This window comes from Podarcis gaigeae (assembly GCF_964106915.1).
Source record: "Podarcis gaigeae genome assembly, chromosome: 3".
Taxonomy (NCBI): domain Eukaryota; kingdom Metazoa; phylum Chordata; class Lepidosauria; order Squamata; family Lacertidae; genus Podarcis; species Podarcis gaigeae.
In genome coordinates this window covers 121213575-121235696 of record NC_139680.1, presented here as the reverse complement: position 1 = coordinate 121235696, position 22122 = coordinate 121213575, and the positions used below count along the sequence as shown (strand labels likewise).

At 48.9% G+C, this 22122-nt stretch overlaps 2 protein-coding genes across 2 annotated transcripts in view; one reads left to right on the top strand and one right to left on the bottom strand.

Annotated features, from left to right (window-relative positions):
* Positions 1 to 1421: 1421 nt before the first annotated feature.
* On the bottom strand, positions 1422 to 20876 carry ADGRF3 (adhesion G protein-coupled receptor F3). Its single transcript, XM_083733238.1, has 11 exons — positions 20661 to 20876; positions 17116 to 17334; positions 16128 to 16337; positions 13640 to 13783; positions 13320 to 13516; positions 11058 to 11249; positions 7103 to 7867; positions 5765 to 6391; positions 4654 to 4695; positions 3590 to 3637; positions 1422 to 1534 (listed from the first exon to the last, which is right to left on the bottom strand). Exons 1-11 carry the CDS (start codon positions 20857 to 20859, stop codon positions 1496 to 1498), a joined length of 2682 nt encoding a protein of 893 aa, XP_083589364.1. The 5' UTR covers positions 20860 to 20876; the 3' UTR covers positions 1422 to 1495.
* The window catches only part of PRR30 (proline rich 30), a 146572-nt gene continuing 135016 nt past the window's right edge, over positions 10567 to 22122 (top strand). Inside the window, exon 1 of the mRNA XM_083733242.1 lies at positions 10567 to 10637. The gene's annotated coding sequence lies outside the window, so the exon portion shown is untranslated. The remainder of the gene's footprint in view (positions 10638 to 22122) is intronic.

Genomic DNA, 22122 nt, shown 5'->3' with positions numbered 1-22122 from the left:
GCAAGCCAAGAGCCCTTTTCTACTGCCCAAAGCTGTGGGGTTGTAAGATGACAAGAATTTATTTTAATTAAAAAAAAAACACCACACAATACACAACCCTCTTCTGTCCTCCAAGCCAGCTTTGCTCTCTAACTTCCCACCCTAAACCCAAAGCCAGGCATCTTGTCTACAATACAAAAAGTGGGGCTTTGTACTGAGGTACGACTCTATTGAGATTTGAGATTTGCAAGGGGTTATGTGTACGAGTGGGTGGGACGCAGGTGGCGATGTGGATTAAGCCACAGAGCCCAGGATTTGCCGATCAGAAGGTCGGCTGTTCAAATCCCCATGACGGGGTCCCTTTACCTTTATGTGTAAGAGTTGCAGGCGCTGGGGCTGCACCCCCACAGGAGACACGGCTGCTGTGCTTTGCCCCCCATCCAGCTAGGAGAGAATCGCTCTGCACCTTTTACTAGTCGCCCGCCTTGAAGGGAGTTGAGCTCTGTCACTGCACCTCCTTATAATAATATATTATTTCTACCCCACCTATCTGGCTGGGTTTCCAACAGAAGGTTAAAAATACATTAAAGGTGAAGGTGAAGGACCCCTGACCATTAGGTCCATTCGTGGACGACTCTGGGGTTGCAGCGCTCATCTTGCTTTACTGGCTGAGGGAGCCGGCGTACAGCTTCCGGGTCATGTGGCCAGCAGGACTAAGCCGCTTCTGGCGAACCAGAGCAGCGCACGGAAACGCCGTTTACCTTCCCGCTGGAGCGGTACCTATTTATCTACTTGCACTTTGATGTACTTTCGAACTGCTAGGTTGGCCGGAGCAGGTACTGAGCAATGGGAGCTCACCCCGTCGCGGGGATTCGAACCACCAGCCTTCTGATCGGCAAGCCCTAGGCTCTGTGGTTTAGCCCACAGCACCACCCGTGTCCCCCCCAAAAATAAATCCATTAAAACATCATTAAAAATATATTAAAACATCATTAAAAATATATTAAAACATCATTAAAAACTTCCCTAAACGGCTGCCTTCAGAGGTCTTCTAAATGTCAGGTAGTTGTTTATTTCTTTGACATCTGATGGGAGGGCGTTCCACAGGGCAGGTCCCACCACCAAGAAGGCCCTCTGCCTGGTTCCCTGTTACTTGGCTTCTCACAGGGAGGCAACCGCCAGAAGGCCCTCAGCACTGGACCTCAGTGTCCGGGCAGAACGATCGGGGTGGAGATGCTCCTTCAGATATACTGGACCAAGGCTGTTTAGGGCTTTCAAGGTCAGCACCAACACTTTGAACTGTGCCCGGAAACGTACTTGGCTGCTGTGGGAAGGGACTCTGCCTTCAAAGAAGGGTGGGGTTCTCAAAGCTGGGCTGGCTCTGCAGTCCTTGCCTGCCCACATATCCCCCTGAAAAGTTCTTCCTGGTGACATGGAATCAGCCACCCTTAACGTTTTGGTTGGCCAGAGGAGACCCCCACCCTCTTGCTTGCTCACTTGTGCGACTTCCAGCCTCTCAGTTGCTGAGTTTGGAGTCCAGCGTTTCGCTCTTGGTCTGTGGACCCAATTGGGAGAGAAGGAGGGTGAGTAAAGCAGCCCTACCATTTTACTGTTGTCCCTGGATTCCACCTGGCAGCATCCTAGGAAGCAGTGGGGAGCCCCCGCCCTGGCTCCACTCCCTTCGCCCGCCCCCCCCCCAAAGCCCAGGGGAGAGAGAAGCCGCTTCACCCAGCAGCAAGGAGAATAGCTGAAGGACCTAAGAAGATCCTGATGGCTCGGGCCATGGGGCCATCTAGTCCAGCCAAATTCCTGTAAAAAAACTAAGAGGGATAGACTGCCACTAGACTTGGAGGTTCTGTGAGAGCATAGGAAGAGCCTGCTACATCCGGCCAATGGCCCATCTAGTCCAGCATCTTGGTGGCTGACCATGTGCCCCCTGGGAAGCAGGATCCGAGCACTAGAGCATCGTTCTCCCTTCCTTGTCAGCATAGCAACCCCTGTCATCAGAGATCTGCACTGACTGCTGATTGGCTACTGGGCCAAGTTCAGTATGTTACTGTGGGGGATATAAAGCCCTTAACTTGGGACCAGTTTTTCCATGAGATAACCTTTCCCGACACACATCTGCTAGACCACTTTGATCGGTGGAATTGGCACGATTACAGGTGCCACACTCAGAGTGGGTGGCATATAAAATAATAATAATAAAGACAGGAGTGCCTGGCATGCTCTGGTCCATGGGGTCATGAAGAGTTGGACACGACTAAACGACTAAACAACAACAACAACAATAATAGTTGTCATTATTGTGCATTCCTAAGAATATTTAGTGTGGCAGCACCTAAACTTTGGAACTCCCTGCCTGTTGATATCAGGCAGGTGTTTTCCCTGCACTCTCTTAGGCAACTGCTAAGAACATTCTCGTTTAGCCTAACCCAGATGTTTAGAAAGCTGGGTTTCAGAAGCATTGCTGCCTCTGATTATGAAGGCAGAGTCATCTGGCCACAGTGATCCATGCGACGGTCACCTCCACGCTTGATTACTGTAACTAACTCTACGTGGGGCTGCCCTTGAGACTGACCCAGAAACTCCAGCGGGTGCAGAATGTCGCAGTGAGACTCCTTACGGGGTCCTCTCCGCGGGATCACATTCACCCAGTGCTATACCAGCTGCACTGGCTCCCAGTGGAGTACAGGATCAGGTTTAAGGTGCTGGTTTTAACCTTTAAAGCCCTATATGGCCTAGGACCCTCGTACTTACGGGACCCCTTCTCCTGGTATTTCCCACGGAGGAACTTACAATCTTCAAACAAAAACACCTTGGAGGTCCCAGGCCACAGGGAGGTTAGCCTGGCCTCAACCAGAGCCAGGGCTTTTTTGGCCGTGGCTCCGATCTGGTGGAATGCTCTGTCCCAAGAGACTAGGGCCCTGCAGGAATTGACATCTTTCCACAGGGCCTGCAAGACAGAGCTGTTCCGCCTGCCTGGCCTTTGGCCAAGGCACAGTCTGACCCCCTCCTTCTGAAATCCTCATAGAACTCTAGCCCAATGGTTGCAATTAATTTGATTCTGAATTGATTTTAGAATGAATTGATTTTAGAATGCTGTGTTACTTTTATTGTTAGCCGCTCTGAGCCCGGCTTTGGCTGGGGAGGGCAGGATATAAATAAAATATTATTATTTATTATTATTTATTATTATTAGCCATCGATAGCCCTATCCTCCTTCATGAATTTGTCTCATCCTCTTTTCAAGCCATCCAAGTTGGTGGCTGTCCTTATCCCTGGTGGCAGGGAGTTCCACAGTTTATGAACTGCGTGAAGAAGCGCTTTCCGTGCTGGCAAGGTTTTTGATGGAGCTGGGCCTCCGGAAAAGCTGTAGGAAAGGGTTGTGGCGAGAAGAAGCCCTTGAGGCTTCTCCAGAGGGAGAGCCGGTTTCAAGGGGCAGGTAAGCAGGTTCTGGATAAATAGGAGGCCGAAACAAAGGGCCTCAGCAAAGGATCTACAGCCTCCAAGCCTGGACGCCAGGCGAAAGGGGAGGTGGCAGTTCATTCCCAGCGAAGCCGGTGGCGCGAAGACAGGGAAGTGGAGGAACAGCTGGGATCTTGCTTACCTGAGCTGCAGATGACTTGCACAGACGCTTGCAAAGCGCTCCCCTCACCTGCAAGAAACAAACAGTGACTCCTGAGGCCATCAGAGGAACATGCGAGAGTCCTGGCCATGAACACCCTCTGCTAGGGAGTTTTTGCAGTATAAACCAGCATCCCTTTCACCTCTCCATTTGCATGTCCTGTTCTGGGGGGCCATCGGTCCAAAGCGACAGTTTCCATCACCATTTTTGTGGTTGTTGTATGGAAGTGAGAGCTGGACCATCAAGAAGGCTGATCACCGAAGAAATGATGCTTTTGAATTATGGTGTTGGGGGAGACTCTTGAGAGTCCCATGAACTGCAAGAAGATACAACTGATCCATTCTGAAGGAAATCAGCCCTGAGTGCTCACTGGAAGGACGGATCCTGAAGCTGAGATGGTGGGACAGTGTTCTCGAAGCTACCAGCATGAGTTTGACCAAACTGCGGGAGGCAGTGGAAGACAGGAGGGCCTGGCGTGCTCTGGTCCAGAGGGTCATGAAGAGGCGGACACAACTAAACGACTAAACAACAACAAAGTTGTTTTCAAAGTTCTCACCTGCCCTGGGGCGTGAATGATTGGCCACAAAGTTTTTTTTAAAGGAGCAAAATCAACTGGGTGGTGTTCAAAGCCAGCAAGCAGCCTGAAGAAACCACTTGTGGGTCACAGCCCCTGCCCCAGAAATGTAAAACAGGCATAGGCAAAACTTGGCCCTCCAGATGTTTTAGGACTACAATTCCCATCATCCCTGTTAGTTAGGGATGATGGGAGTTGTAGTCCCAAAACATCTGGAGGGCCGAGTTTGCCTATGCCTGATGTAGAAGAAGCTTTCCCCCCCCCAAGTGCATCTGCCACCCCCATTGTGGGTCTCGGTGACCAGTGCTTGGACTGGCAAAGATTCTTCTCTCCTGTGGCCGATGCAGTCAGAAGCCCTTCATACCTTTGTGCTTGGAACAGCCTCCACATCACACACCCCCTCCAGGTCTCTGAGACCCTCCTGGTTGGAAAAAACAAAGCACTGCCAATTTGGGGAGGGGGTGCTGCTTACCTTCTTGTCCATGAGGCAGCCAAAAATCAGAATGAAGACTCCCTGTAACAGAGAAGAATGTTGCTTAGTGAAGACCCTTCAGCAGTCTTAAACAATATACCAGATTTTTCACTCCATAAGACGCACCTAGTTTTTAGAGGAGGAAAACAAGAAAAAATATATTCTGAATGAAACAGTGGATGTATGATTTTTGTGGTTTATGCTGTGGCCACAGACATGTGATTTGACGGAGAGTTTGGGGTAGCCCAATGCAAAAATCCTGAGAATCCATGTGGATCCGTGCTTTGTAACCACGTTTTTGCGCCATTGCGGCCCCAAGAAGCAGTGGATGCGTGTGTGTTTTTGGTGCAGACTGTAGCCATGGACATGCTATGTGATCTGATGGTGAATTTGGGGTGACCTCCCAAATCTCCCTCTCTGCGCAGCACCTCTTCAGCAAAGCGGGAGGAAAAACGGAAGAGGCTCCACCTTAACCTCACTGGGTTGTTGTGAGGTTGTTGTGTGATAGCCCTTGTTTAGCCCCCTAAGCAACTTGACAAACAGACAGGAGAACATTATTCTTGTTTTCCCTCTTCAGTCAGTCTTGGATTCCATCACTGCCCAAACCATGTGCCTCTATCTCTCCAAACGGCCAGATGATCCCTTTTTAACCCTTGGGCTTTCTGTGAGAGAATGAAATCCAAGCACTAATGCCAGCTAAAATGCTTTTCCTGTTCACTTGCAAAATCAAGCTTTTGAAAAGAGGCTCTACAGAAATAAAAGATTCAGAATATTTTTTTCTTGTTTTCCTCCTCTAAAAACTAGGTGCATCTTATGGTCAGGTGCGTCTTATAGAGTGAAAAAGACAGTAGGTGCCGCTCAGTCGGGAAGGTAAACGGCGTTTCCGTGCGCTGCTCTGGTTCGCCAGAAGTGGCTTAGTCATGTTGGCCACATAAAGCGAGATGAGCGCCGCAACCCCAGAGTCAGTCACGACTGGACCTGATGGTCAGGGGTCCCTTTATCTTTACCTCCCAGTCACCTTGCTTCTGAGCCAACCTGTGTGGCAGCACTCTGACTCCCAATTACACAAACACACACAAACACAATTACCTTGGCCCTGCTCCACACCCACCTGGAGCGAATTGAGGATGGTAAACGTGAAATGCGTGAATTGCGAGGCCTCCGTGGTCATGGTGATGACGCCCAGTCCCCACGTCAGCCCGAAGGCGGGTGTGAGGATGAGCAGGGCCTTGAAGATGCTGACCAGAGCCTTCCACTCCTCTCCCTGCGGCCCCTCGGACACCGAGGGCCTCATGAGTTTCAGCAGCACCACGAAGAGGATGAGCGCGTTGGCCGACACGACGGTCAGGACGGGGACGGAAAAGGCATAGATGGCTTTGCTGCGGGAGGAGAGCCAGCAGACGGCCTGGTGGAGGTAGCCCCCCTGGGGGAGGAAGGCGGCCACCGTGGCCACGGCGATGGCAAAGGGGCACAGGTAGCCCAGCGAGACCATGGCAGGCAGGGCGGAGCGGGTGCTCAGCTGGTGGAAGACGAAGACCAGCTGATGAAAGAGCATCAGGGCCTGGACCAGCATCCAGAAGAACATGGCCAGGTAGCAGAAGTGGGTGAAGAAGGCGGCCGCCACGCACAGCTTGCTCTCGGGGTCGGATGCCATCCGAGAGGCGCCCAGGAACCAGAAGCTGGCCATCAGCAGAGACAGGGCGATGTTGACCAGCGTGGTGTAGCGGAAGTAAGCCACCTGGGAAACGGGAGAAGGCTGGTCAGGGTGAGAGGGGGCCAGGCAGGCCTCAGGGGGCCCTAGGATCGCAGATTTGTAAAGTTGGGAGGGATCCCCCAAAGGTCATGTAGCCCAACCCCGCAACGCAGGAATCACACAGCTGAAGAATCCCTGATAGGTGGCCCTCCAACCTCTGCTTAAAAACCTCCAATGAAGGAGACTTTAATAGTGCTGTGCTGTTTTTTATTGTCTGTATTTTAATAGGTGTGTTTTTTTTTATTGTTTTAATTCTGTTAGAGTTTATAATTATTATCTTTGATATGTTTTTAGATTTTTGTAGCTAACAGGACCAGTGGTCAGGGATGATGGGAATTGTAGTCCAAAACATCTGGAGGGCAGAAGGTTGCCTATGCCTGATGTGAGTCATGGGCCCTGCCTGCTCCTTAAAATATCCCTGGTTTGCTCCTTTCTATATACAGGGTGCCGACATTCTGCATGGACTGGTTGCGTGGCAACAAGCGCAAATGGCTTGAGATACCTATGAGGTCCATAAATGACCACAGAGGATATATTCAACACAAAACAGAGACAATTTGTTGTTGGCAAAGGGCAGCTGGACATAGAAAGGGCCCCATTCCCTTCCGGAGCTCGGGGCCACATGACACCTAAATCCGGCCCTGCCTTTCCCCCCAACCTAAAATTCCCAAAGGGTGCAGCCTGCTTGTCTCTCACCTTGTTCTTCACCACCGAAGTCCAGACGAGGTAGTAGATGGCGAGGGTGGCGATGAGAGCCAGGATTGAGGCACAGACCCCGAAGGTGCCCAGGAAGGTCAGGGCGAAGCTGTTTGGCACAGGATGGGCAGACATGAGAATGGAAAAGGAGGTCAGGTGGCGGCAGGTGCACTTGGTGGCGGCTTTGGCGCCGGAGGCCTGGCACCCCGCGGCTGACCAGCCGCCGACCTTGCCGTGCAGGCTGTGGTCCCAGAACACACACCACGCCACCCTCTCCTCCTCGTCTTCCTCCTCCCGCCCCTCGACGGTGCTGTTCCAGTGGCCAAAGGTCATCTCCACCTCCACCTGTGAGACGCTCCCGTTGGAAGCCATGACGGAGTTGGACATCACTAAGCTGCCCAGCCTGGCCTTGGCACCACGGCTGCCTGGCAGGATTCTGCCCAGCTTCTTCAGCACCAGGCTGGTGACGGTGACGTTCTGCCCGCAGCGCAGCAACTCCTCTTCCTCGATGTGGACGCGGAGAGGGGGGTCCGTGTCGAAGCCCTTGTTGAAGTCCTCAAACTCAGGGCCCATCTGGGCGCTTTGGAGCTCAAGGTTGGGGAGCGTCAAGTTGTAGGGGCTGCCCGAGGGCGGCAGGAGGAGGCTGGCGAGGTTCTCGATGGACTGCAGGAGCCTGGAAGCGGCCGAAGGGCTCAGGGCTTCCACCGCAGACCACTCCAGCCCCGGGTCTACGTCAAGCATCATGTTGGCAGCAGCCAGCAAATTCTGAAAGCAGAAGGAGGCATTTGCTCATTAACCTGGGTCACGGTTAGAACTGTAGAAGAGTTAGTTATGATTAAATGGGCACAAGATGTACGTCACCACATCATGATGGAAGACTGGGAAAAGTTATGGAAAACTGATTTAAAATTTACTCATTTGTTGTTGAAGGAGAATTATATGAAGATGATGTATAGATGGTACATGACACCAGTACAGTTAGGGAAAATGTACTAAACTAGTTCAAATATATGTTGGAACTGTAAGGAAAAGGAGGGGACATTTTATCATATGTGGTGGGATTGTAATGTAATTTAAAAATTTTGGGAAAGGATATACAATGAATTGAAGAAAATGTTCCACTTAACATTTGTTAAAAAACCTGAAGCATTTTTATTAGGGATTGTAGGGAAAGACCTGCCAAAAAAGCTGAAAAACATCTTGAAGTATGCGACAACGGCCGCAAGAGTCCTAATAGCACAAGGATGGAAGACTGAAGAAATTCCAACCAAAGAATCATGGCAAGAGAAACTGATGGATTATGCAGAACTGGCAAAATTGACACACAAGCTACGGGACAAGGATAACTGTGACTTTAAAGATGAATGGGAACAAAGACGCAACAAAGTGAATTGGACTCCTTGGCAGGTTTTGAATAAACACTCACAAACTCTTTATTGACAATAATCAGTTAAGGATTTATACAACTTTGTAACATGCAGAGAATAGCATTCAGAGAGAAACCAAAGATTGGAACTGAGGAAAGTCGGGGGTGGGGGTGGGGTTTGTATGGGAGGGTGGGGGAGGGAGGAAAATGGGGGGGGGGGGACCAAAGATGACATGTTTTTGGATAATATGTTTTGTTTAAATTTCTAACAAAAATTATTTTTTAAAAAAATTGTAGAACAGTTGGGTGGGACCCCTGAGGGTCATCTAGCCCAACCCCAGCAATGCAGGCATCACAGCTAAACAATCCTTGGCCAATGGCCAAGTCTTACAGTGAGAAGTGGTCAAGGAATCAGTGAGCAGACTTTCCCTGGGGTGAGGCTGGGTGCTCATCGACAGCCTCCCTCCCTCCCTATTCCAGGGTGTGCCACTGAGACGACTGCCTCCTTATGTATTTATTTCACAAAATGTAGAAACAGCATAAGGGACGTGGTTGGCGCTGTGGGTTAAACAGAGCCTAGGACTTGCTGATCAGAAGGTCGGCGGTTCAAATCCCCGCGATGGGGTGAGCTCCTGTTACTCGGTCCCTGCTCCTGCCAACCTAGCAGTTTGAAAGCATGTCAAAGTGCAAGTAGATAAATAGGTACCACTCCGGCGGGAAGGTAGACGGCGTTTCCATGCGCTGCTCTGGTGTCATGCTGGCCACATGACCCGGAAGCTGTACACCGGATCCCTCAGCCAGTAAAGCGAGATGAGCGCCGCAACCCCAGAGTCAGTCACGACTGGACCTGATGGTCAGGGGTCCCTCTACCTTTATAAATAGCATGATTGTTATTGTCCTCCAAAGCAACTCCTCTATTCTGAACTTAAAAATGGAAAGCGTAATGCTGGTGGTCAACAAAAGAGGTTTAAAGACTCTCTCAAGGCAAATCTAAAAAAATGTAGTATAAACGTTGACAACTGGGAAACACTGGCCGGTTGGAGAACAGCCTTGACCAAAGGTGTCCTGGGCTTTGAAGACACTCAAACTCAGGACATGCCAAAAGGAAGGCACGCTTGGCAAATCCACACCGTGATCAACTCCCACCCGGAAACCTATGTCCCCACTGTGGAAGGACGTGTGGGTCCAGAATTGGCCTCCACAGCCACTTACGGACTCACTGTTAAACCCTATTTATGGAAGACAATCTTACTCGGCTACATGGGATGGCCAAAGAAGAAGAAGAAAACAAACAAACAAAAATGAAAGCGCTTTACAAGCAAGATAAAACAATAATGTTATCAACAAAATAAATTAATGAACAATAATTTAAAACGTTCAAAATGTTAAGGAAATGACAGACGCAATACAGATTAAAACTCACTCCAGCTTTTTAAACATCTGGGTTAGGCTAAACGAGAATGTTCTTAGCAGTTGCCTAAAAGAGTGCAGGGAAGACACCTAGCTGATATCAACAGGCAGGGAGTTCCAAAGTTTAGGTGCTGCCACACTAAATGTTCTTATGAATGCATAATAATAATAACTATTATTATTATTATTATTATTATTATTATTATTATTATTAGCCACCCCCTCTGAGTGTGGCACCTGTAATCATGCCAATTCCACTGATTGGTCTAGCAGATGTATGTAGGGAAAGCTTATCTCATCGGAAAAGTTAAGGGCTTTATATCCCCACAGTAACATATTGAACTTGGCCAAGTAGCCAATCAGCAGTCAGTGCAGATATAATAATATAATAATTTATTATTTATACCCCGCCCATCTGGCTGAGTTTCCCCAGCTACTCTGGGCGGCTTCCAAAAAAATATTAAAGTACTGTAATACATCAAACATTAAAAGCTTCCCTTAACAGCTCCCAATCGAGTGTTAAAAACAATACAGCATTAAATATGGGCTGCCTTCAGATGTCTTTTAAAAATAGGATAGCTGCTTATTTCCTTCACATCTGAAGGGAGGGCGTTCCACAGGGCGGGCCCACCACCGAGAAGGCCCTCTGCCTGGTTCCCTCTAATCTCACATCTCTCAGTGAGGGAACTGCCAGAAGGCCCTTGGAGCTGGACCCTGGTGTCCGGGGTGGAGATGCTCCTTCAGGTCTACTGGACTGAGGCCGTTTAGGGCTTTCAAGGTCAGCATCAACACTTTGAATTGTGCTCGGAAACATACTGAGAGCCAATGTTGGTTTTCAAGACCAGTGTTATGTGGTCTCGGCAGCCACTCCCAGTCACCAGTCTAGCTGCCGCATTCTGGATTAGTTGTAGTTTCCGGGTGACCTTCAAAGGTAGCCCCACGTAGAGTGCATTGCAGTAGTCCAAGTGAGAGATAACCAGAGCATGCACCACTCTGGTGAGACAGATCCCTGAGGACAGGGGTTGCTATGCTGACAAGGCCTCCCTCCTGCCAGCAATTGTGCTGCAGCATCCTGCACTAATTCCAGCTTCCGCATCAAGCCCCAGGATAAGCCCCAAGCCGAGTGCTTTGCAGGAATCCCGCCCTGAAGTCCTTCCCTCCCTGGGTGCTGCTACTCACAGACACAACGCTGCTCTCCAGGCGCATCTGGGCTCCCAGAGCCACCTCCGAGATGATGTCCATTGTGTCGAGCGCAGCCAGGAGGTCCCGGGGGTTTCTGCCCTGGATGTTCCCGGACTCCGACTCCGCCTTCAGCCAGTCTATCATCCAAGGGACCTCCGTTTGGGGGCTGCCCAGCCCTGCCTGGAGCAGCTGCACACAAACAGAGCAGGGAGAATATTAGACCGAAGGCGGCTTCCTATGGAACTCATTGCCACTGGATTCCACAATACCCACTGGCTGTTTAAAAAATACAAGCTGGAACATGTGCAGAGATGGGCAGTCGAGAACGTAAAGGTTCTGCAAACCGAGCCTTATTGAGGGAGTTGTGGATGTTTTGCCTGGAGAAGAGGAGGCTGAAAGGAGATATCTTTAAATATCTGATGGGCTACAGATAGGTAGCTGTGTTGGTCTGCCATAGTCAAAACAAAAAAAATTCCTTCCTTAAAGACCTTAAAGACCAACTAAGTTAGTTCTTGGTATGAGCTTTCGTGTGCATGCACACTTCTTCAGATACACTGAAACAGAAGTTTCCAGACCATTATACATGACAAAGCCATTTTTCACCTTCTCACCCCTTGCTTTTTCCTGTAAGACCTATTGCAGTCGTTAAGAGTTGTCAACAGGCTCATCACAGCTATCTGCCAATCACCCATTCCCACCCCTCCCCACCTTCTCACTATATAGAAGGGTCTGGAAACTTCTGTTTCAGTGTATCTGAAGAAGTGTGCATGCACACGAAAGCTCATACCAAGAACTAACTTAGTTGGTCTTTAAGGTGCTACTGGAAGGAATTTTTTTTGTTATATCTGATGGGCTGTCACACGGAAATCACTGTGAGGTTTTATTTTTTTGTTTTATTACAAGCTCTACTGAAAAATGTAAAAAATAATTACCAACCATAAACTGTTGGCAAACAGAACAAATGCATATTCAGATGTGTAAAACCTTGTATGCAGGAATAATTACAATAATAATTATAATCATAATCATAATATTTACACCCCACCCATCTGGCTGGGTTTCCCCAGCCACTCTGGGCGGCTTACAGCATATCAAAAAAACATAATTAAAACATCAAGTATAAAAAAATCATCCACATGGCATCAAAACAGACTTGGGAAATCTTTTACATTACAGATTAAGCTCACATTATTAATATTGTTAATTAAATTTACGTCCACAGGGTGTACTCCAGTCTACAGTGTTAAAATGATTTCTCCATAGTTGCTGTTGTGACTGAGACAGAGAGGAGATTAGGGTTAATGAACGATACAGATCAAGACCGTACAGAGTGAAACATGTCTTTCTTTGTTATTCTTGAGTTAAGCATTTAAGTGCTAGATGCCACAAATCTTGGGTCCGAGTTCCCATGGGGGGGGGCGTTTCCACCCCAGTTGGAAGCAACTATTTGTCTCATGGCTGCCATAAAAAGTAAGACCAACCCTTTAGGCTCAACATTGGGAAGCAGTATAAGGAGTCTCTATAGGAGTATATTGTATTTTAAAATGAGGTTTCAGAGTTTTTAGGGGTTTTTGAATGTCTTATGTAGATTTTTCAATTTCATTGTTCTGTATGGGACAATGACAATTAAGATATTGTATCGTATCCTATCGGTATCATTTCCCATTGATAGCAGAGCTAACATGGGAACAGGTACAAGAATTTGGCCCATAATGATGGCAGAGAAGAATGGCAGACCAAATTTTTGGAATATGCAGAGATGGCGAGACTGACGGGAAAGATCAGGAACCAGGAAGATCAAGTACAGTCATACCTCAGGTTGAATGTGCTCCGTGGCAACCGGAAGTAACGGAGCTTGTTACTTCCGGATTTCGCCGCTTGCGCATGCGCAGATGCTCAAAATGACATCACGCGCATGCGCAGAAGCGCCAAAACGTGACCTGCGCACACGCAGACGTGGGTTACATTTGCTTCTAGATGCGAACGGGGCTCCACAGTGTTTGCAACCCACCTCTGCACATGCACGGGTTGCAATTCGGCGCTTCTGCACATGCACAAAGTGTGATTTAGCGCTTCTGCGCATGCGCGACCGCTAAAACCCGGAAGTAACCCGTTCTGGTGCTTCCGGGTTTTGGTGGTCCGTAACCCCAAGGTATGACGGTATATAAACTGTATATAGACTGTATATAGGTATGAGTGTATATATATATATAGAGAGAGAGAGAGAGAGAGAGAAGCCCAGAAGAATCCACCCGTTACCTGGGCCTCGTGCAACCCAGACAACAGTCGGTGATCCGTGCAGCTGTCTTGGACATTTTCCCAGGTCCCTCCAGGAGAGCAGGACCGCAGCATCTTTCCATCGGTCCCCTCGGGACACAGGAGCTCAGCCACCTGCCCTGCCTTCGTGGCATCCCACCTGCCTGTAGAGTTCTCGCCGGGGCAGAAGAGATCTCCGGCTACGGCACAAGAAACACACATGCACAGGCAGGAACAGCCTTCATGGAACACGTCCAGCTCTCAAAGGAGCGCCGGAAAGGCACCAAATCTCTGGCCGCCAGTTTCCCTGTCTCCCCTGTTACCTTGAATCGGGGCCACCCACACTGTGGTCTGCACGGTTCCCAGGTGGTTGCTTTCAAATGTGCACTGGTAGGCAGTGTCACCGCTGGGGCAGGAACTCAGGGCGAGGAAGTGGCAGAGAGGGTCTCCGTTGCCCCCCAGGCGAACTGCGGAGAGAGAAGGGGCAGATGCTCAGGGCAGGGAATGACGGAAGAAGGAAGGGAAAGATCTGGCGGGGGGATGTAGGGGTGCAAATATCCAGAGTGTGGGGGTAAGGTGGGATTGCTATGAGGAATTATGAAATATGGAGCAAGCCATTGTGTCCACTATGAAAGCATGGCATTGACTGGGTTTGATTCATTGACAATAGTTTCTGATCAAATCCCACAGGCCTCTGCACCTCTGCCATTAGCTTTCTCTACACCTGACAGGCATGTATAAGCATTCTGGAACACAGGCCAGTTGCTTCACCAGGCATCCTCAGTACATAAAGATAGTAGGTTACTCTGATGTAGTTTAATCTTTAGATAGATCTTAAGGGCCAGGAATCTTAAAAAGCAGTGACATCACTTTGCCAACAAAGGTCCGTATAGTTCAAGCTATGGTTTTCCCAGTAGTGATGTATGGAAGTGAGAGCTGGACCATAAAGAAGGCTGATCGCCCAAGAATTGAATTCTGTATTTTCTGTATGAATTGAATTTTTGTATGCTTTTGAATTCTGGTGCTGGAGGAGACTCTTGAGAGTCCCACGGACTGCAAAAAGATCAAACCTCTGAAGGAAATCGGTCCTGAGTGCTCACAGGAAGGACAGATCCTGAAGCTGAGGCTCCAGTAGTTTTCCACCTCATGAGAAGAGAAGACTCCCTGGAAAAAACCCTGATGTGGGGAAAGATGGAGGGCACAAGGAGAAGGGGACGACAGAGGACGAGATGGTGGGACAGTGTTCTCGAAGCTACTAGCATGAGTTTGACCAAACTGCGGGAGGCAGAGGAACACAGGAGTGCCTGGCATGCTCTGGTCCAGGGGGTCACGAAGAGCCGGAAACGATTCAACTACAACAAATGCTGGCAATCCCAAGTGGGGAAAGTTTCTGCTGTGCTCAGGTCCTGCTTGCTGGGAACCCGGCTGGCAACTCGGTGGGGAGGGAGTTCCACAATTTGGGGGCCACCACCGAGAAGGCCCTCATCTGGGCCAAGCACATTAATGCACGAACTTCCAAGGGGGGAAGAACTACCAGGAGGACCCCCTCTGCTATCTTAACACCCTCCTTGCGAGGTTGCATCACCCCACATGCACCCACAAGACCCCTGCAGTCAGCAGAACTGGCACTACTTCCAGCACCACCTTAGACCTGTTTCCCACTTAAAAGTACTTGGTTGTTTAGTGTGGCAGCACCTGCACTTTGGAACTCCCTGCCTATACAATTCAAGCAGGGGTCTGAAAACATCTTTGTTTCAACTAGCCTTCCCAGATGCTGAGAAAGTTGTGAATCTTAATCTGTTTTAGTCTTTTAATTTTTGTATGCTGTATGGTGTATTTTGTATGGTGTATTTTGTATTTTGTATGGTGACAGCAGTCACGAAATTAAAAGACGTCTGCTTCTTGGGAGAAAAGCAATGAAAAAACTTGACAGCATCTTAAAAAGCAGAGACATCACCTTGCCAACAAAGGTCCATATAGTTAAAGCTCTGGTTTTCCCAGTAGTGATGTATGGAAGTGAGAGCTGGACCATAAAGAAGGCTGATCGCCAAAGAATGGATGCTTTTGAATTCTGGTGCTGGAGAAGACTCTTGAGAGTCCCATGGACTGCAAGAAGATCCAACCTCTCCATTCTGAAGGAAATCAGCCCTGAGTGCTCACTGGAAGGACAGATCCTGAAGCTGAGGCTCCAAGACTTTGGCCACCTCATGAGAAGAGAAGACTCCCTGGAAAAGACCCTGATGTTGGGAAAGATGGAGGGCACCAGGAGAAGGGGACAACCGAGGACGAGATGGTTGGATAGTGTTCTTGAAGCTACCAGCATGAGTTTGACCAAACTGCGGGAGTCAGTGGAAGACAGGAGGGCCTGGCGTGCTCTGGTCCAGGGGGTCACAAAGAGGCGGACACGACTAAACGACTAAACAACAACAACAAAAAGCATTGCATTTTTTTCTTGTTTTATCCTTTTGTAAACCACTTTGAGTTTTCGTCATTGTTTGTTTACCATCAAGCCGTGCATTAATTTTATGAAATAATAATAATAATAATAATAATAATAATAATAATGAATTTTATTTATACCCCGCCCTCCCCGGCCAGAGCTGGGCTCAGGGCGGCTAACACCAATAAAATAAAATCACAGTAAAAACATAATAGGGAGGAAAAAGAGGGAGGGGGGAAAAACCAATTTAAAATACAGTTTAAAATGCAATTTAAAATGCAGTTTAATTTAAAATGCAATTTAAAGAAAACACAATGCCCATCCCAAGCTGGCGGGCCTCACCAGTCACTCCCTGCCCTCCCCTTGCCCACCTGGGTCTGGGGCACCTGGGTTCCAGGATGCTCTCAGCTCTCCTCCTCTGTTCCGGACACAGCACTGCAGAGTCAGGCCCTCAGGGGAGCTGCAGTTCATGGAGAGCTGCGACCGTGTCTGCATGAGGTCCGCTTCCCCGAGGGGAACGATCACCTCCTTGGTCAGCTCATGCATGGCGTTTTCGTACAAGTAGCGGCAGATGTATTTTCCTGTAGGAGACACATGTCAGAACTGGGAGCCAGAATCCGAGAACTGCAGAGTTGGAAGGGGGTTCCCCAAAGGGCATCTAGTCCAACCCCAGGCAGTGCAGGAACCACAGCTTTTGTGTTGCAGGGAAACCCCCCCCCCCAAATCGTTCAGTTTGTACAAACTCGACACTCACACACTACATACACTACGCTTCTGTTATAAATTCATAGAAAATCAACCATACATCGGATTTGCACCGTTCCACTTTTATTTTACTCCATGAAGGAAGGACCACAAATGGGGAAGGTTTGATACAGGGCAGCCATAATCCCTTCACCATCCCAGCACATCCACAGGAGCCCTGCCCAGTTGCTATGATGGTCCTAGACAGAAGACCATCAAGGTCACAAAGAACTTGCATATGGGAGTGGATTCAGCACAGACTGGAAGAAAGGACAATGATCAGCTCTTCCCTCTGCGCACATGCGCAGAAGCGCTGTATCACACTTCGCGCATGCGCAGTAGCGCACTCTACTTACGGACTGTTCGCACCCGGAAACGGATTGCGTTCGTAAGTAGAGGTACCACTGTACTTTCTATGGGAAAGCGCACCTTGGTTTTGGAACGGACTTCCAGAACGGATTATGTTTGAGAACCAAGGTACCACTGTATTGGTTTTTTATTGATTATTGGGGGGGGGGAGCTGCCCCTGCCTCCCCCTGGGCTACACCCATGCACAGACACATATTTAGACCGAAATCATTCTTTCCATAGAGAGAGGGAAGAGCGATACAGCACCAGCCCAGTCCGGGGAGACGGAGGAGAGTCTCAGCTCCACCTCAGAGCCATTCTGCAGCAGAGTCACTTGCGTCCCGTTGAAGATTTCCTTGGCTCCCTGGGAGCTGAGCAGGTAGAACTTCACCTCCGTAGCTCCATCCTTCAGGCTGAAGGAGAGGGTCAGGTCTTGGTCATCCCCGCCAGAGGCCACTTCCGGAGGCAGCTGCTGGCTGTCTGCAACTGGAAGGGATGGGATGTCAGCTGTTAGAGTGTCAGACTAGGAAAGGCCCGAGTTCAAATCCTCCCACTTGGCCAGGGAGCTTCCATTGGGCGACGCTGGCCAGTCCCTGCCTCTCTCAGCCTAGCCTACTATCCAGGGGTGTTGGAGGGGGTAAGTTAGGAGAAAGAAGCATTCTGTTCCTCTCTCCCTCCTCTTTAATTAGCATTTTTATTGGACCAGAGATTCTTAGAAGACTGGAGTAAATATACAAACTATTTGAAAAGCAATTGTAATGAAGAGATTACGCTAGCAGGACTGCAAGAAATTCTGTAAGGAGGACTATTTGAAGTATTGCAAGAAAGACTATGAAGAGAACTATTAGTTAATGGTAATTAAGAGTAATAGAGAAATTAAGAAATGCGGAATAAGTGATAAAGAAAGGAAAAGCATGAGAGGTGGTTGCTGGAAGTGTAAAATATTGTATTGTATAAGATAAGAAGTTATGTTAAATATTGTTGGAAATGATATGTAAAAAAACAATAAAAATGTGTGTGTGTGTATATATACCATTATTATTTATTATCCGTTTTATTGGTCCCTCTTTTTTTTTGCCACAACATCTCAAAACCGCTTACAAATAAACACAAAACATAACACTAAAACCAGCCCTAACAACGAAAACAAAAATCTAACCATAACCGAGGCACTTATTTAGTTATTTATAAAGTTGTTTATGTACCACTGTATCACAGAATTACATCACAGTGGTTTACAACAATAAAAAAAACAGGCAGTGGAATCATTAATAAGTCAGAAACAAGTTAAAACCATTTAAAAGTGAAGAAGGGACATCGGTTAAGCATTGTGGAAGGATGTACTGCCCACAGAGGCCCTGTGGAATAGAAAGGTTCTCGGCAGGCATTTAAAATCTGGCACAGAAGGTGCCTGTTGAATTCTCAGTGGCAGGGAGTTCCACTGGACTGGGCCGTTGACACCAAAGGGTCTGTTTCATGAACCTGGCTAGGTAGTGAGTGGGCAGCTGGTGCCGCTGTTTTAACAATGCGGTCCTATGCGGCAAGGGTATTGTTAGCCCAGAAGTGGAAGCAAGAAGAAATTCCGACGAAAGAAGAATGGCAGACAAAATTAATGAACTATGCAGAATTGGACAAAATGACAGGAAGGATTCCAAACCTGCGGGACCAGAGATTTACAGAAGATTGGAAGAAGTATATGAACTATTTGAAGAGCAACTGTAATCAACTAATTATGCTAGTAGGACTACAAGAGGTTTTGTAAGGAGGGATATACGAAGTAGAAAAAGATAGAGATATTGGTTATGAGTTTTAAATGTAATAGGGAAAGTAAGAAATGCATACTAAGAGATTAGATTGGAAAATTTCCAGACAGGATTGATGGAAGTCAAAAAAATGAATAAGATGTAAAAGTATGTTTAATTATTGTTGGAAATGGTATATTAAAGAAAACTAATAAAAATTTATTTATTATTATTATTATTATTATTATTATTATTATTATTATTTATACCCCACCCTCCCCAGCCAAGGCCGGGCTCAGAGCAGCTTACAAGCAATAATAAAAACAAGTTAAATGATTACAACCTAAAAACAACATTTAAAAATACAACATTAAAATATTGAAAACATTAAAATATTAAAATGTAGCCTCATCACAGAAGGAGAAGGAAAAGAAAAAAGAAAGAGAGGGAGGGAATATATACATATGATATATATATATACACAAACCGGTATATATAATGGGTATTGTCAGAGGCTCAGGAGCAGAGGCACAGGGAAGAGAGGAAATGGAGAGCGAAGGGGAAGAATCTGAGGGCAGCGTAGGAGAAGATGACAGTGGCCCGAGAGATTCCATGAGCCTCTCCAGCGAATCGGAAGATTCCCAGAAGGGGGCGCCGGTGGCCAGGGCAAGGGGGGTCCCAAGGGGGACACTCCAGAAGCAAGGGGCCAGCGGGGACTCCCAGAGCAGCAGTTGGAAATCAGGACCAACTTCCCCACCAGAGCGTAGTGGGGAGGAAGAGTCCCAGGTATCGGGGCCAGCGTCTCCCCCAGCAGGGAGAGAAGATGAGTCAGGGCTGACCACGCCTCCATCGGAGAGTCAGGGAACGGAGGGGAGGTCAGGTCCAGCTAGCCTCCCGGAAGAGGGAAGCAGTGACAGAAGCAGTGTAACCGTCAGGAGGAAGGTCACTGGGTTGGTGCAAGTGCCAAGTTCAAATGTACAGGCGCGCGGGACAGCAGAGAACCCGGATTGGGAACCAGGTCCTAAAGCCCGCCAGAGGCAGGGGGAGGAGTCAGGGGACTCAGCGTCAGAAGAGTCCAGAAAGGGGAATGCCCCAGCGGACAGGAGGACCCAGAGGAGGAGAGAGCAGAGGAAGAGGTGGAGCAGGGCTAGAGTCTTAAACTGGTGTCAGAGGGGAGGAGATTCAGACGGAGCTTCGGCGGTCTAGGGTTTAAGACGTAGAGCTGCGCGCCACGGCTTTGAAATAGAGACTGAACTTCAATAAAGACTTTTGTATATAACAACGACCTGGCGTTGGTCCTCTGTGAGCTGGGACCTTGGGGCAGCTCTGACAGGTATATACACCGGTATATATAATATATATATAGCTGGACCATCAAGAAGGCTGATCGCCAAAGAATGGATGCTTTTGAATTCTGGTGCTGGAGGAGACTCTTGAGAGTCCCATGGACTGCAAGAAGATCCAACCTCTCCATTCTGAAGGAAATCAGCCCTGAGTGCTCACTGGAAGGACAGATCCTGAAGCTGAGGCTCCAGTACTTTGGCCACCTCATGAGAAGAGAAGACTCCCTGGAAAAGACCCTGATGCTGGGAAAGATGGAGGGCACAAGGAGAAGGGGACAACAGAGGACGAGATGGTGGGACAGTGTTCTCGAAGCTACCAGCATGAGGGAGGCAGTGGAAGACAGGAGTGCCTGGCGTGCTCTGGTCCAGGGGGTCACGAAGAGTCAGGCACGACTAAACAACTAAACAACAACATATATAATGGGGTCCTATGCAGTGGCGTAGCGTGGGGGGTGCAGGGGGGGCTGGCCGCACTGGGTGCAACATCTGGGGGGGCGCGCTTGCACTCGCAGCTCTCTGCCTCTACCTGGCTCACTCAGGGTTAGAGGGCGCAAATTACTTGCCTTGCCCCGGGTGACGACAACCCACGCTACGCCACTGGTCCTATGTTCCCGGTCAGAAGTCCCTGCCAGCAATCCAGCTGCAGCATTCTGCCCCAGGTGGAGGGCTGCCCCACCCAGGGCGCATTGCAGTGTACCGATGCCACACCGGGTGGGCTTTTGCGTACCTGTGGCTGCCTCCAGCAGCGGCAGGCAGTAGCCAGGGTCTTCAGAAGTCCAGCGGAGGCAGTCGCAAGGGGGTGTGAAGACGAAGGAGGCCGCGGCCTGGAAGAGACCCCCACACCCCTGGAAGCGAGAGCAGTCTCTGTCGCTGTACTGGTATCCGGGGAGACAGCGGCAAGTCCGGCTGTAGCCAAACACCATCATCTCCCACTGCCGGGGGTCACACTCTGGGGGGAGAGAGAAGTAGAAGGATGTGTTGGGATACTGCCGGGGAGACGGGGCCATGAGGCGGGCCCCCAGTTGGCTCCAGCCACCGGCCGGCAGCCGGGCGATCTCCAGTCTCCCTTGGAGCAGCACACAAGCCTCAGATACCTTCAAAGATTTGGCACGCTCTATGAGCAGAGTGAATAAATCTTCTCACAATGGAAGTGGCGGACAGAGACATGTGTAAGCATTATTTACAGGCATGTATTCAGCATGTATTCATGGGTGGCGCTGTGGGTTAAACCACAGAGCCTAGGACTTGACGATCAGAAGGTCAGCGGTTCGAATCCCCACGACGGGGTGAGCTCCCGTTGCTCGGTCCCTGCTCCTGCCAACCTAGCAGTTCAAAAGCACCTCCAAGTGCAAGTAGATAAATAGGTACTCCTCTGGCGGGAAGGTAAACGGCGTTTCTGTGCGCTGCTCTGGTTCGCCAGAAGCAGCTCAGTCCTGCTGGCCACATGACTCGGAAGCTGTACACCGGCTCCCTCGGCCAGTAAAGCAAGATGAGTGCCGCAACCCCAGAGTCGGCCACGACTGGACCCAATGGTCAGGGGTCCCTTTACCTTTAAAGTAGATTAGCCAAAATGCTGAGTTGCTGAGGTCTGTTGCACATGATGCTCAAACTCTGCGGATCCCTAAGTGTGTCGATGTCTGTTGGCATCGGTCGCTGTGATGTTCGGGCAGAATGAAGGTTTTGAAGCTCCCGTACGATCAACCAGGAGGGAGGGAACATGCCAGTCGGGCATGTGTCTCTGCCAGGGTCCTACTCGAGAGTAGGACGAGCTCCTGACAGATTCCTCCATTCCAGGGGGTTGGACTAGAGGACCCTTCCAACTCGACACTTCTATGATTCTGTGCTTTGAAAGCAATGAAAGTCTGAACAGAGACCTGCCAGAATCACAGCACTGCAGGCAATGGTTTCCTGTCCTATTACAAGTGTCAATTTATGCAGCAAAGCTGAGATGATTGTGCTGTCACCAATTGCCGCTGCTGTGAAGGGTTATTTTGCATACATTTAAGCTCTAAGTTGAATTGTTACAGACATATTTGCCATGTTCCATTGCTGTTTAATTCCAACATTTGCATTTTCCCCTTCAAACTCATGACAACAGAGGATTCACACCCCTAACCTGCCCACAACTGCATTAATGGGAGTTATAAACAGATAATAGAATAAGATGAGTAATGTATGGCGTCTGCAAA